This window comes from Hordeum vulgare, chromosome 4H, assembly GCF_904849725.1.
Source record: "Hordeum vulgare subsp. vulgare chromosome 4H, MorexV3_pseudomolecules_assembly, whole genome shotgun sequence".
NCBI lineage: Eukaryota > Viridiplantae > Streptophyta > Magnoliopsida > Poales > Poaceae > Hordeum > Hordeum vulgare.
The window spans coordinates 56,412,674-56,428,017 of NC_058521.1; the positions used below are offsets into that span (position 1 = coordinate 56,412,674).

Below are 15,344 nucleotides of genomic sequence, written 5' to 3' on the forward strand. Positions count from 1 at the left end.
TCATACAGTTATAACTCTAGGGCATCAGTTGCATGGCAATCCCTACTTCTCGCATCAACCTCAATTGTAAGGCCTTTCCATTGCCTAACGATCTCATTGATGTGAGACTTTCTTATATATTTTTTCCCTTACAAACCCCTATCTCGTTCTCTATTATGCCATGATACCATCTAGAGCCATTTACTGATATTGTGCCGGAGGGGGAAATCATTGGGGAGACCATCTTCCTCAACCTTACTGCCTCCATGATGATACGTGAGTAGTTCCTTGAGGACCTACGGGTCCATTGTACTAGCTAGATGTCTTTCACTCTCTCTTTTGATCTTCAATACACTCATCTTCTCTAATATCAATCTGATATAATCTTTTGCGATATGTTTGTTGGGATCCGATCAATTGTGGGTTTATGATCTTCTTCGTTGCATAATTTTATAGCTTTATATTTCTGTATGTTATATCGCTCTAATTTGGCCAAATTTGATTGATTTATCTTCAAGGGAGATGTGCTTTGTAGTAGGTTCAGTATCATTGTGATCTTATCCATCGATCGAAAGGATAAGGGCACATATTGGCATTGCTGCTATTAAGGATAAAATAACGGGGTTCGATCATATTGATTGATCTTATTATGTCTACATTATGTCATCTTGCTTATTGCGTAGTATGTTTGTTATGAACTTAATACTATGAGATGCATGCTGGATGGCGGTCTTGGGTGGAGTTATAGTAGAAGATGCAGTTGGATTAACAGTCTACTTATCATGAATGTAATGCATGTGTTTGATTATGCTCTCAATGATCATACTTATAACTACGCGCAATTCTATCAATTGTCCAACAGTAATTTGTTTACCATTCGCGACCTTACTTTCGAGAGAGATGCCACTAGTGAACCTATGGCCCCTGGGTCCATTCTCAATTAATTTACAAGTTCCTGCAATTTCTATCATTATCTTTTCTAGAATTATCACTATCAACTTTTAATCTTGTGGTTCGCAAGAATAAGGGGAGTGATGACCCCCTTGCCTTTGTTGGGTATGCAAGCATTTTTTGTGTTTGTGTGCTGCTATTAACATTCCAAGTGTGGTGCTCCTACTAGCTCAATATACCTTGGTTCTTAAATGAGAGAAATACCTTATGATGTTGTGCTTCATCACCCTTCCTCTTTGGGGAAACCCAACAACTCCTGTGGGAGTAGCAGTGTCCATTCGCCACCTGCGAGATGTCACTCACTATGTTTTGTATCACACTTGAGCTAATGATGATTAAAGTTGGCCCCAACAAAAACTTATGTGGTGAATTGCCTCTTATTGGATAATGTTTGTTCAGTTGATCAATAAAAGTAGATATAGGAAAATGATTGATCATTAAGGATCCAACGTATATACCCCTCTTAGCATCTACCGAAGAAAAAAGAACTCTTTCTTCAAACTGACATTGAACAGAGACAATATCATTGCATCAAGAAATTTCAACCCGCACTGAACAAAAAACAACAACATTACATTGGAGTATAAAACCATGAACTACAAGAGATACTCCCTCCGTCACAGTTTATAAGGCATGCGCGTGTACCTAGATCGTCAATTTGATTTATATAAAATATATTGTTTAACATGAAAATTATATCATTAGAAAATAGAACATCTAAAATTTCTAATGATATATTTTTCATAATATATGCATCTCATTAAGTTGGTCAAACTGATGATCTAGATACACGTGCCGGACTTATAAACTGAAAGGAAAGGAGTAATGGAATAGCAGTTACCATAATAAGTTTAACAAGTTACATGATGACATGACAACACAACTTATTATTTCAGACCTAAATTCATTATAGTAATAACATCACAAGATCTTTTCTTTCCATGTTGCCCTTCTTTAGTTTTCGTTGATAGAAGATCCTAGTTTCATGCTCGCATGGAAGTGGTGGGGTCCTGAAATTTTGTAGATTATATGTTACCAACACCAGCATAAGCTAAATGTAGTAATGTAAACACGGTAAAAACATAATAACATTGAAAAATCTACACTATAAGTAAACTATGGATATCCAACGGAAACCAAAGGAAACCAAATGTGCATATGTGATCATGTTCTCGTCTTCTAGAAAAATATGGGTTGCTAATACCTTAGTCGAAGTATTTTGGGCTGAAAATCAAGAGAATTTATTCTTTTGAAAGCCTATGCTACCTAACTGGCCATGCCAGGCAGATAGTAGTAGTTTGAATGCATCAGTTAACATCATGAGAAAAAGTTAGCAGAATTTTAAGACTCAGATTGTGCGGTTGTTTTGTGTTATGGTGAATGTATTTATTATCCGTTGTGAAAAACTAGCCGCAAAAACTGAATAGAATTGGCTGGCTAGCTAGAGAAACGGATTACCAGTTTACCACGATCCATCTCGATCCCATCCATAATCTAATTTGAAATATCAATATAGAATTTTGGGGAGGGTATATCATATCTACATAGATTTCAAAATATATACACATGTACTTTTGTGGAACTCCACCACTTGAAACATTAGTGTACGGGCAGCAAGCGAACACTTTCAGCGTTTGGTTTCTCACAAGAGGCCAGACTACTGACAGAAATTACAAGTTCCTAATCTTCACTTGCATGAAACTAAGTGACCTCAATACAGGGCCTCTGATCCAGTCCACGGTTAATTTTCATACCTGGTTTGCACAGCGTCCATAGAGCCTGTCAACAATGCTTTCGATGGAAGGTCTACCCTTCCGCTCGATGTGCACACACTCCAGACCAATTTCAATGCATAGTTTTACTTCCTGGAGGCCATTTGGATTTAACTGGTATATGGACGCTATGTGCCCTTGTGTCCAATTTTGACGTACCTGCGTGAAGTATTTCGAACTGTTATCCTAGGTGACAATATAAAAAATAAACTCTAACATAAGCTTGTTGATTTCAACAATTAAATCAACAACTAGTATTATTTCTTACTCTTTCAATAAATTCCCTTGCTGACGGTTCGTTCTGTTTGGGGGTGTTCTTCTCGCCAGTGGTAGTCTCGATGATTAATAGGCCTAAGCTGTATATGTCTGACTGAGTGGAGATTTCACCTCTGTATAGGTATTCTGGAGCTATGTATCCGCTGCATACAGTTAGAGGTAGTAATTTAATAAGCATTACTAGAAGGTGAAAATGCAATTTACCACAGAATATCATCACAGCTCTTAGTCAGCTTACTATGATCCCACAACATTCTGTGTGTTCGCCCGTGTTTGTTCTTGGCCAAATAGCCTGGAAAGTCCAAAATCCGCGATTTTCGGTGTCATGTTATCATCCAACAATATATTTTGAGGCTTCAAATCCATATGGATAATAGGAATTCTATGAAGAAAAAGTAAACCATCGCAGATCCCCTTAATTATTTTGAAACGCGTGTCCCAAGCCATGTTGATGGGTTTGTCTGAATTTAAAGAGCGAGTAATTTCAGTACCAAAGAGTTAGTAGTTCAAGGGAGAGAACAGAATAACGTAATCATCCGTACTCCAAACATTGTATGTAAATACTAGTTGAAACTAAGATGGAAATATATCAGACACGCCACATACCAAAGAGGTTCTTCTGAAGGCTTCCCACAGGTAAATATTCATAGCAGAGTAGACTTTCATAAACATCTGCAACAATATATCTTCCATTGTTTTGAACAACTTTCTTTTGTCCTTCATGGCAGTACCCAACCAACTTTACCACATTCTTATGGCGGAGAGCCATGATATTTTGAACCTCATTGGTAAATGCTTTGTCGCGTGCAACCGGCGCACTCTCCGCAAGTTTCTTCACAGCAATCCTTTGGTTATCTGGCATAACTCCCTGTTCAACCTCAAAGATACTTTTTCAGCAAACATTGTCATTTTTGTCAACAAATTCCGAAAAGGCAAGAAATGTCAAGGCATGAGCATACCGTATAAACCGTTCCAAATGCACCTGTACCAAGAATACACTTGTCTGCGAACTGATCTGTGATAGTCCTCAAAAAGTCTAACGGCAGCTCCTTGGGTAATGTGCTTAGAACAGTGTGACTGTTCTCCTCGGTATTGACTCCTCCAACGTAGGTGGCCATTTCTGATGATATGAGAAGTGATGGATGTGAGCTGCTGCAAGACATGGATTTATCAAAACAATGGAAATAAAATCTACTACCTCTGCGGAAACGCCTCACAGAAATCCATAGCTTATAACATATTGTTTTATGGAAACATGTGTACCTTTTTAATTAAGGAAAAACATGCGTAAAGCCATAACATATTTGTTTTAACTAAACTATAAACAGGGCCAGTGGCGGATGCAGGCACAATTTTATGGTGTGGCAGAGGTAACTAGCAAATGTATCTCAGCTTAAATCATCAATGAAGTATCATATAGACCTAGTATACGTGACAGGTGTTAATTACGTATGGCAGCAGCCAAAGCTTGCCAATTGCTGGCTTCGCCACTGAACATGGCTGTGCTAGGATCATCTGAAAAACAACAAGGTTCGTAATAGAAGAGAAAGCACTGACCTGGAGAAGATCCAACACTTGGGGTGGATGCTGGGAAGGGAACAACGAAATGGGGATGAGGCTTGTGAGATGAATGGCTTCGTTGCTAGCCGGCCGAAGTCGCATATAAATGAACCCAACGAGATCTGGACTGAGTTGACCTGACTCTCCCTCGAGTCTAGTCTTTCTTTCAAAAGGAAACGGGGGATCTGCAGCGCGTGAGGACCTCCACCGTGAGTCTGCCCCTCAGGTCTGATGACGACACGCTGGACGCGCAGCGTGCTAGATTATGGCTCAAATGAAAATACAAAAATGGGGTCTTCGGTAGCCTTGCGCCCGTCGTCGTGTCCGTGTGCACTGCGAGGTAGAGTCTAGGCTAGTTAGCGCGTCTCCAGTAGTCGAACCGCGTTGCTTTTGGCAAAGACAAAGAAAGAGGCGGATGCTAGAGGGTAATAAACCGGCCCTCATCCGGTGCATAACAATGTGTGTGTATGAGCCTCTGCGTCTGTATCGTGTTAAAAAAAATACGAGAGAAAAATCATCGGAAGAACAAATCATCGTGTCACCAGAAGAAAAAACTGCTGAGAGCTTTGTGCCGCCCACGGACCAGCCCACTCAGAGCACCCAGAAGAACAAAGAAGAACAAAAGGCTCCAATGTGGTCTCGCCAGCATGAGCTAACAACAAAGGGAGCACACACGGATTGTTATTTGGGACATAGGACTCAGTGAAGAGGAACAAGATCTCAGATATGCGCACTTCTTGGTCCATTGGGCGATCCCAGGATTTCCACCGATCTGTCGTCCCCCGTCATCATCTCCAGCCAACATCTTTTATTAGAAGGTAGGTAAATGAGATATGTTTTTTTTTACTTTTCATGATGCAAAACAAAAAACTGAATTTACTAAGCCTCTATTAGTTAGACCACTGAATGTCTGAATTTTATCCAAATCAGTCATTTTTTTTATCTTCTCAATAAAGAAAAACACCAACTGAACAAAAATATAATAAATGTTTTTTCCACGATATAAGGTATTACTCTAAGAGAAGAAAGGAAATGAAAAAGAAAATTTAAAACAACAGTTTCTTTCCTGCTTATAAAGGTTGGAGTTGATGATGAATTCATGTATATATGGAACCAACAGCCTTCAGTAATAAATAAATGCACCCCTACCCACATTGAGAATAGCAACCTTCCATGAACATAAATAAATAAATGTATCTGTGTTCACATGTGAGACCAAACACAAATAAATAACACATTACTATTTATGTGAGACTAACACTTGGACACAAATAACAAATGCAAAAATGAAACTCCGACTCAACATAATGCTCTTGTTTTCCTTTTTCTTTTTTCCCCAGTCAAGTTATTTCAGTTTTATATCACCAAACAAGAGAGTGAACTAATTGTAATTCGGAAACGATGATAGACCTTATCCTCCTACCTGATGCACGACCTTGTGCAATACCATTGCCTATTCTCATATGTTTCAACATTCAAAATGTTGTGTTTGTAAAGGATCATGGTCATTTAAGATTCTCCAGTGACTGACGCATGATCTTTTATGGTATTTTTGATCTTTTCTAATAATGAACCGCGAGCGAATTCCATGCGTGTGACCTTTCATGGTATTCTTGATCTTTCTAATAGTGAACCGCGAGCAAATTCCGCATGCGCGTGATCTTTTATGGTATTTTTGATCTTTCTAATAGTGAATCGCGAGCGAATTCCATGCGTGTGATCTTTCATGGTATTCTTGATCTTTCTAATAGTGAACCGCGAGCAAATTCCGCATGCACGTGATCTTTTATGGTATTTTTATCTTTCTAATAGTGAACCGCGAACAAATTCCGCATGCGGGGATTATTATTTTTGGTATTTTTGATATTATTTTTGGTATTTTTGATCTTTCTAATAATGAACCACAAGCGAATTCCGCATGGCGTCACCGTATTTTAATAATTTTGTAGCAACGCATGGGCATCGTGTTATATAAAAAAAACTTCCATGCAAATTTCACAGACCTCGCACTGTCCCACAACATACAAGAATAAGTAGAGATATAATAAGTACAATTTTCAAGGGTAACCCCATCCCTCCCTAACACACACAGTAAGCACACAACACACGCATGCCCACTCCACAAAAGAGACCTTGGACTGAAAAAAACAGCGTCAGTCAAATACAGCCCAGCCTCCCCTTGCATCAATTGCTAAGTGCCTGAAATCAACGGCCAAAAAATCGACAGAGGCAGGAAAATATTAAGTCGCATGATAAATAGCAAAACAAACATACTCTCAAGTCTCAACTACTTCGCTGACATATTATCAAGCGATATGTTTCAGCATTCATTGGCATGTTACAGCACAGGACAGTTACACATCGGTATACTGAACTTCCCACAAAAACAACACGATCGAGGAAGAGAGGAACATGACCATTCAGTCAGTATCCATCAGGACAAACGTGGCTAGTCCTCCAGCTTCAAAACGGGTTTCTCTGGATGATCGTTGAGTTGGCTCTGCAGGTCTTCCTTCAGCTTGTCGTCACAGCAGCCCTTAATCAAGACTTCCTTGAGCACAATTAGATTCTTCAGGCCAGAAAACTTCACTGAGGATCGATCGGAGCAGTAAGCCTTCAGCAGCTCAAGACTTGTCATTGTGTTTGTTCCAAAAGTAACATCTAAGCTGGAGCCGCAAGCAATCTCAAGGACCTTGGCCTCTCGATAAGTGTGCAACTCAAGCCCATTCTCTTTGACACAAAAATGGAGCTTGCTATCTTGGAGCAGCTTGATACGAAGAGCACATAGTTTGGGTAGACCCCCAATGAGCTTTATGTCATCCTTTGTCAACATGTTCATCTCCAGATCCAACTTTCTCAGCTTGCTAAGCTGGTCGATCTTTAAACCTGGCAGCTTCTCGACAGGCCCATGCAGTTTGAGACTCTGCAATGCCTTCAAAGGTAGGGATATGCCAGCCAAACAACCTTGACTGGCCTTGTCCAGGTGTACCGACAAGGATTCCAAATGAACATGGCCCGAGATTGCAGATGAGAACTTCTCAATGTTTTTCTTGTTGATGCCAGACACTCCGAGCTTGCGCAATTGGGTGAGATCCTCGAGCTCTTTGAGGATGGCCTTCCCCCCTGATGCGCCAATGTTGATAACTCCGAGTGTATGCAAGGCCGTCAGTTTGTCAATCCCTCTGGGTACCATAATACCAATTACGGGACGACGTCCGCAGAGTTCGGATACTGAAAGACATGGTGTTGATGGTTGCTCTGCTAGGAGGGAGGTGCCAGTACGAATGTACTGCAGCTTCTCTAGCTTAGTGATGTTCTTTGGCAGTTTTACAATGGAGGTGCATTTGACATCCAGGGTCTGGAGCTGCCTCAGATCACCTAAACAACTTGGTAAATGGTGGATCTCATGGCATCCTCGCAACGAGAGGAACTTGAGACGACGCAGCAGCTTCAGCATCCGCTCAAGATCAGCATCCTCTACACCCGATGCATCCTCTAGATCAAGCACCCTGAGCAGCTTCATGCTTTTGGAAACAAAGAATTGTCTCCACTGCCCAAACACCGTCAGCGACCGTAGCCTCGAGAAGTCCATGCTCTCAAACACGATCTTGTCCCTGTCCCAGCTCTCCCTTATGATGAGGTGACGCCCTGTGCGTTGCGTGGTCACATCGCAGCAGCCCTCCAGCTCAAAGACGAGGTTCTCCTCCATCCGCCGTGATACAATGTACTCACGTATGAAGCCATTGACACGGCAGGAGATCATCCTTGTGTCACCCAACGCAGTGGTGACCGACTGTGGTGGCTGTTGGATTATGCTCAGATCTAGGAGCTTTGAGAAGAACATCTCCCCATTTTGCTCTGCTGATTTGTCTTCACTGTCCCTTGTGTAGCCCTCCGCGACCCACCGTCTTACCACACGCCTTCGCCGGACGCTTTGACCTCGAGGGAAAAGTGACATGTAGAAGATGCACGGCTTAAGGGAATCGGGGCAACTACGGAAGTACGAATACATCCATCCGAATAGACCACGTAGACTGTCATACTCTGGGTTGGTCTCCAGTGTGTGCATGAATCTATCATTAGTCAAACCTACAGTGTCCATTAGTGTTACTGTCTTCTTGGCCAATACACCGGCTATTGCAACTAGTACTTTGGGAAGCCCGCCACACTTGAGAATAAGTTCAAGTAGCTTTGGTTCTTCTTTTAGATCCTTCAAAGTGGAGGATGAGTTCTTCCTATTCGCCTGTTCAACCAATTTGAGAAATACCATTGTTAGCATATATGGTAAAGACTAGTTACGTTGGATTTTAACGTTTCACTTGCATATATATATAGTAAATATAAATAGGAAAAATACATCCTACCACCCAGGGGTAGTTACCCCACATGTTCAATATACTACCATGCGGTAGTATATATACTAATTTGTCATTTTAATTATGTTCATATACTATATACAAGATTTTTCAAAGTGAGTTACATGAAAAAATTACAAGTTGACCCATAGTTTTTATTATATTTGTGAAATACATATATATTTGTATGTAAAAAAGAGCATACACAAAATATGATACATACTACCAAAAAAACAGCATATATACTACCTAAACATGATTATATACTACATAGTACACATACATACTATTCAATTTGATACATACTCCATACAACATACAAAACGCAAGTGGTGGTAACTACCACCGGTGGTAGATAAAATTTGTCCATATAAATATATATAGAGAGAGAGAGAGAAAGAGAGAGAGAGAGAGAGAGAGAGAGAGAGAATAATGTGAAAGCAAATGAAACTATTCATTAGAAGTGCCTAAATTCTATACAAATGATAAAATGCCAGGAACGTGGAAACCGGAAAGGTAAAGAAGGAATATTATATATATTCGTAAAAAAAGGAACATCACATCATGTGAACTATCATTCGTTAAAAGCGACTGAATTATTCTAAATGAAAAAAGGAAAATGAATTTGCTAAAGCACATCTAGACGAGATTTAGTTATTACACATCTAACATCTCCACCACACGATTTGAGCGCAAAGATTCATGTTTTTAGGCCCGTTTTTATGTTGTTTTCTGTTTACACGTGCGTGTTGTCTCCTTTTCAGCATGTGTATATATCTGTGTGGGTTAGGGGTTGCGTTACTTCTGAGACCACGACCATGTGTGGGCTGCGGTTTTCATTTCCCCCTTTTTTTCTTTCTTTTTGGTGGAGGGCGAGCATGTTGGACATAGATGAAATGGAGAGAGAAGCATTGCTTCAAAGAAATTTTTCATCATTCTCCGCTCTTCTAGAGCGTTTTTTTTAAGTTTCATCATTTTTTTTCTTATACCATACAAACAAATGTGCATAAAGTATGTAAACTATAAGTATTGGAACCTAACTGCAACTGGATCCGTAGGGGGTTGTTGCCTAGTCGCATGTTCGCCACTAGACATGCAACTAGAAGGGTTGCGACCCGGCCGCAACTGCATGACCCCCAACGAGACTGCAACTGGGTAGGGGGTTGTCAGCTAGTTGCATGTCCACCACCAGACTTACAACTGCAAGCGTTGTACCCAACTGCAACTGGACGACCCTGACACGACTACAACTAGGGGTGGGAGGTGGGTTGTCACCCAGTTGCATGTCCACTACTCAACATTAAGTGTTGTAACCCGATTACAAACTGCATGGCCCACGATGCATCCACAACAGGGAAAGGAGGGGATTGTCGGCCAGTTGCATGCCCACCACTAGACATGCAATTAACAAGCGTTGCAAAATGAATGCAACTGGCCCACAACTGCAACTAGGGGGTTGTCGGCTAGTTGCATATCCATAAAACTAATAACTTTTGGTGCATTTTTTCATGTTCATTTTTGACTTCTTTTTCTGTTGCCAACCAATTTTTTGTTCTAAATGTCTTTTCTTAACGTATGTGTACAACACAACAAATACAAAGAAAAAAAACAACCTAAATGTTCCAACTCACAAAAGGCCCAGCCCAACAAACAGATGATGTCACCTTAGATGTAACATAATTATTTCACATTTAGATGTGCAATAGAAAAACCCAAATGGAAAATCTAAGTTGCATAGTGGTACTCTTGGTCTTCCCATGCTGCCTCATTCCAATGGGATTTTCTCTTATAAAAAGAGCACATACATGCATGCAAGAATCTTCCACCTAATGCTGACATCATCACATTAATAGATTCAAATGTTCAAAATGATTTATCTCACGAACCATTAACCCAATTAGCGATTCACATTCACTAGTGAGTTTGTCTTGATGAGGACTCCAAAACAAGATCCCATGTTATCATGTTTCGACGAATTTATTTTTGTCACCTCTAGTTGCCAGAATATGTCAGCATGCTAATCATGAACAGTCGGCACAATAATTGTGTTCAGTTAACAGATAATATGTTTGTATGCTTTTAGTCGGCTATGTAAGTAAGGGTAGAGAGTGAATATTCAAGTGTTAACAGTAAGGGAAAAGTGGCATCAACCCACAGAAGTACCATGAAGCAAATTTTCTGGTGGTATATATTGGTGTTCGACAACCTGACTACCAAGTTAATTTAACTCTGGCAACCAAGTGTTAGTAATCTGGCAACTACCGACAATTTGTTTTTGTTGAAACATGTCGACATGGGATCTAGTTTTGAAGATTTCGTCGCAAGGAAGCTTTGATGAAAGGGGGTCGTCAGTTGGATTAACGGTTTAGGAGATAGCTTTTTCTAATTTCAAATCATGCAAGAGAGAGAAGAGGGGAGCCACAGCATGGGAAGCCATGCATGCAGCGCTGCTCCCTAGTGTGGTCCATGAAAAAAGGTTAGGTAATTGTAAAGGGAAGGAAGGAACGCACTTTTGCTACCAAAGGCACAAAAACCCGACAAAACTGGAAAACATCTATGCAATATGTAGAACAATGTCAATGTCTCCAATACAGTCTAGAATCAACTTCTACAGCAATCAACTTATATAGTAGATCTAAGATATAGTAGTCAGTGATATGCTATGTCTTGATATCCTAAGTGAGGGGGACCAAAGCTAACTGTTGCATGACAACCGAGTGATAATTGTAAGAACATGCATGCTGGACATTAAATAGGAGCTAAAACAGAACGAAGTTTCTTACACACCTCCTGGTGGAAGAGATCAACGGCTCCATCTGCTTGAAGACCTTTGACATTAAAGACGAGGTCTTCCTTATCCACACAACATGTGGCAATGCTTGCTTCAGTTGTAATGGCAATGATAACGCTTCGTGAAGATCTCGACAATAAGGCAGCTTTTATCAAGTCCCATTCTTCCTTGGACTGCAGATCGTCAATAACTACGAGGCAGTGATGTTTTTCCAGAAGATCACGACACTCTTGAATGGGGTTTTTGCTTCTTATCGTGTCATTGGAAGCAGCCTCCTTGGCTTGAAATGATTCAGAATGAAAATCCAACAGTAAGCTCCGGGAGAAGTCCCTTAAATTGAACGGATGTGATACATCCACCCAACCATACTTTTCAAATAGGGTTGTCTTAAGGATTCTGTTGCAGAACAAGTTTCTGACAAGAGTTGATTTCCCGACACCAGCTATCCCCCATACGGATATAACATGGGAAGAGTTAAAACGGGCTTTAGTTGTGTACTGACAAAGCTCATTAATTTCTGACTCACGTCCAGTGATGGGGTACTTTTTCATCCAACCAAGGGCTGCATCAATTTTAGAGGTGTGAATTGTATCAGGTATCGCTTCATGCTCTGCTGATATCTCCTCAGCTTTCACTCCATCACCTTGAGACCCCTGAAAAAAAGAGCCAAATCAAATTGATGAGCATGAGGTAGACCTCACAGAATAATATCTTAAGGTTTCAGTAAATAACAAGAAATAAATGATTCAACATTGTAACCGGTCTACTTTTTTATCATTTCATTTCCTAAAAAATGGAAAGGTGAACAATTTAGAAGATTTGATTAATTATTGAAAGAAGAAACATGGAATGCAAGGGGGAATGCAAAATAAAAATGAAATAGATGTTGGTAAACGAGCCCAGAGTTGGGTGTGTAAGTCCAATTTCATTAGAAGCCTATGGAAAGGAGTGCAAAGAGCCAAAGAGAATGTTGGTGGAATCGATTTCATCCTCTTTCACTCGCTTCGCTTCCTTTTTACCTTCCCTAGCAACAATAGAGGGTACATAGCTCCTATGGGGAGTGCAGGTATTCATTGTCATGCACGCTAACTTGCTTCACCTGGAGATGAGCCACAGTTTGTCCCTTCTAAGCTATGGAAAGCCATTGTAAGCCAGTGCCATAGGCTATTGATATTTCATCAATTTTCACTTGAATTCCCGTATGACCAATTGAAAGTTGAGTTTTGGTGTTGGAAATTTACTTCGTAGTTAGTTTCATCTATATTTCAAAACCTATGTACGGAAAGTTTATTCCCCAAACTCAAAGTTCATTTATTGTTTTAGTTAGAAGTGAATGGCCATGGTTGAAAGTTGAAGCTCTCGTTTGAATTGAAAGTTGAATTGGTCATCTCAATTTTTTTCATTTTCCTTTTTAGTTGGAACCTAATAACAAATAAAATCCACATTTATCAGTTCAATATGAGCCACCAACAAATTAGTGATCAGTTTTATGATGTTCCGTATTTACACCAGAAACTCTAAAGCATATTACACAAGGTATTTAAATAATCAAGTAGTGATTCATTATCTTACATTCTTACTTGTTATCCTAGAACTACAGCAGTCAAACTTGGAAAGAACAAATGATGCAGACATATTTGTTTGCTACCTGAGGATGATAACAGCAGTTTTCAGAAAAAGAAAACCATATGAATAGATTTTAGATATTCTTCTCTGATGATAACTTGATGATAGAATGTGAGCATTTGTGACTGGGATAATCAATATCAAAGATGATGAGTAAAGAAAGAATTTAAGGAAGATATTTTTCTGAATGTAATTAACGATGTTCTAGGCCTTATTACCTCTGTGAAGGCATAAACCGAGTGCTCAGTGGAGAACTGCTTCAGCTCCAATACTTGGTATGAATGCCCCACACAGACACTTGCTATTTCGGATTGCTGAGTGGACACAATGATACAGCTGCCATTCTTACTGCCGGGAATAAACATTCTGACAGCATCCCAGTCTACAATGGTGGACACATCTTCTAAGACGATGATGTACTTCTTGCTGTTGAATTCCTCCATGAATGTCTCCAGATCGTCTTGAGTGGCCTCCATCATCTTTAGGACCCCTACACCGATGATTGACCCTGGTTCTGTGCAAGAGTTTGCATAGAACTGAACCCTCAAGCTCCGGATGAAGTCGTGGGGGTTGAAAGGATGGATGAGTTTGATCCAGGCACGGCAGGTGAAATTTTGGCAAATTTCTGGATCATCGTACGCCTTCCTGACGATGGATAGCGTCCCAAGATCGCCGCCAGTCCCCCACACCGAGATCACCTGAAAACCGTCGTCTTTCTTGTTGATTAGCTGGGTGAGATCCCCGTATTGCCGTTTCGCGATGTCCGTCGCCTGGACGAGCATGCTGAACGCCGTGGCGCCCATCGCGGCGCGGGCCGCCGCCGGCGGCTGCTGGTGCACGACAACGGGCTTGGAGCCGGAGTCGCTGATGAGGCTGTAGCGCGCGTTCCTGGAGCTGACGTCCTCGACCCGGATCTTGAGCTGGCGTATCTCGGCGATGGCCTCGTCGAGCGGCTGCGTGGCGGCGGACACGAAGGGCGGGAGCAGGCGGCGCCACCACTGGGACTTCTTGTCGAGGTGGAGGACGAACTCGATGCAGTCCTCCACGTCGTAGGCGAGCTCCCGGATCTGGCGTACCCAGGTCCTGACCACGATGTTCCTGGTGCGCTCGTCGTCGGCGAGCTTCAGGAAGGACTGCATCATCTGGAACTCGCCGGTGATGAACACCAGGTCGCGCTGCGCGCTCTGCCGCAGCTTGGAGTCCTCCTCGATGGCCGACTGGGCCTTGGTCAACGCCCCTTCCACCACCGATTTGGCCAAGCCGACCGCGAGGTCCGCCATTGCTGCCGACCCGGTCGCTCCTTGGGCTGGCTGGTTGGTGGTGTCTGTGCAGTCTAGGAGTAGCAGAGATGCGCATCCACTGATGAGCGGCTTGAGGGGAAGAGTAGCTACGCGACACCTAATAATTGCTACATGTACTACATGAGTTGACCCGGGGTCGTCGCATCCTTCCAAAATGCAAAAGGGGATAGCTGTGAGGGATGAGATGGGTTCCATAGCGGCAAAGTAAAAAAAATTGACCCAAGCGAAACTAATTCATAAACTAAACTACATTTTAAAAAAACTTACCCAACTGACCCCTGACATCTTTATTTTAGACGTCACACTATACTATGTGGCGTCCGGCATTACGCTTTGTGATGCCTGAGACCTAGTGTGATGCCTAAGACATAGGCGTCACAGTACACTGTATGGCGTCTAAGACAAAGACGTCACACAGTGTAGTGTGGCGTCTGACTGTCGGGCGCTACACAAAATGGTCAGCTGGGTGAAAAAATTTCAAACATAATTCAGTTTGTGAAATACTTTGACTCTGGGTCAAATTTGTTAATTTTGCCTTCCATAGCAGCTGTTGAATTTTTTCTTTTTTTAAGAAAGCATCGTTTCCCTGTCAAATCTTTGTCTGATGGATAGATTTCCACCCAGTCTAAAACCGGACCAATCAGCCCCGAAGTCTCTAAAACCGGAGCAATATTCCCATGGTGGTTTTGGAGCTGATTTCAATGGTTTTGACTTGTTTTTTCTGACTGTACAA

At 41.4% G+C, this 15,344-nt stretch overlaps 2 protein-coding genes across 4 annotated transcripts; both read right to left on the bottom strand.

Moving 5' to 3' along the window:
• Positions 1-1,456: 1,456 nt before the first annotated feature.
• Positions 1,457-4,794, bottom strand: LOC123451184 (cysteine-rich receptor-like protein kinase 6). 3 transcript variants are annotated; one of them, XM_045128190.1, is made up of 7 exons: positions 4,536-4,618; positions 3,938-4,098; positions 3,585-3,846; positions 3,217-3,439; positions 2,971-3,121; positions 2,685-2,861; positions 1,457-1,940 (listed from the first exon to the last, which is right to left on the bottom strand). In XM_045128190.1, exons 2-7 carry the CDS (start codon positions 4,094-4,096, stop codon positions 1,914-1,916), a joined length of 999 nt encoding a protein of 332 aa, XP_044984125.1. In that variant the 5' UTR covers positions 4,097-4,098; positions 4,536-4,618; the 3' UTR covers positions 1,457-1,913. The 3 variants fall into 3 exon arrangements, with proteins under 3 accessions (XP_044984125.1, XP_044984127.1, XP_044984126.1); XM_045128192.1 differs by having other exon boundaries at positions 1,754-1,940; positions 3,938-4,130; positions 4,536-4,794; XM_045128191.1 differs by having other exon boundaries at positions 1,754-1,940; positions 3,938-4,127; positions 4,536-4,599.
• Positions 4,795-6,772: 1,978 nt separating this feature from the next.
• LOC123447859 (disease resistance protein Pik-2-like) lies at positions 6,773-14,687 on the bottom strand. The gene is made up of 3 exons (XM_045124562.1): positions 13,529-14,687; positions 11,681-12,337; positions 6,773-8,781 (listed from the first exon to the last, which is right to left on the bottom strand). The coding sequence occupies exons 1-3, from the start codon at positions 14,588-14,590 to the stop codon at positions 6,988-6,990; spliced, it is 3,513 nt and encodes a 1,170-aa protein (XP_044980497.1). The 5' UTR covers positions 14,591-14,687; the 3' UTR covers positions 6,773-6,987.
• Positions 14,688-15,344: the final 657 nt, after the last annotated feature.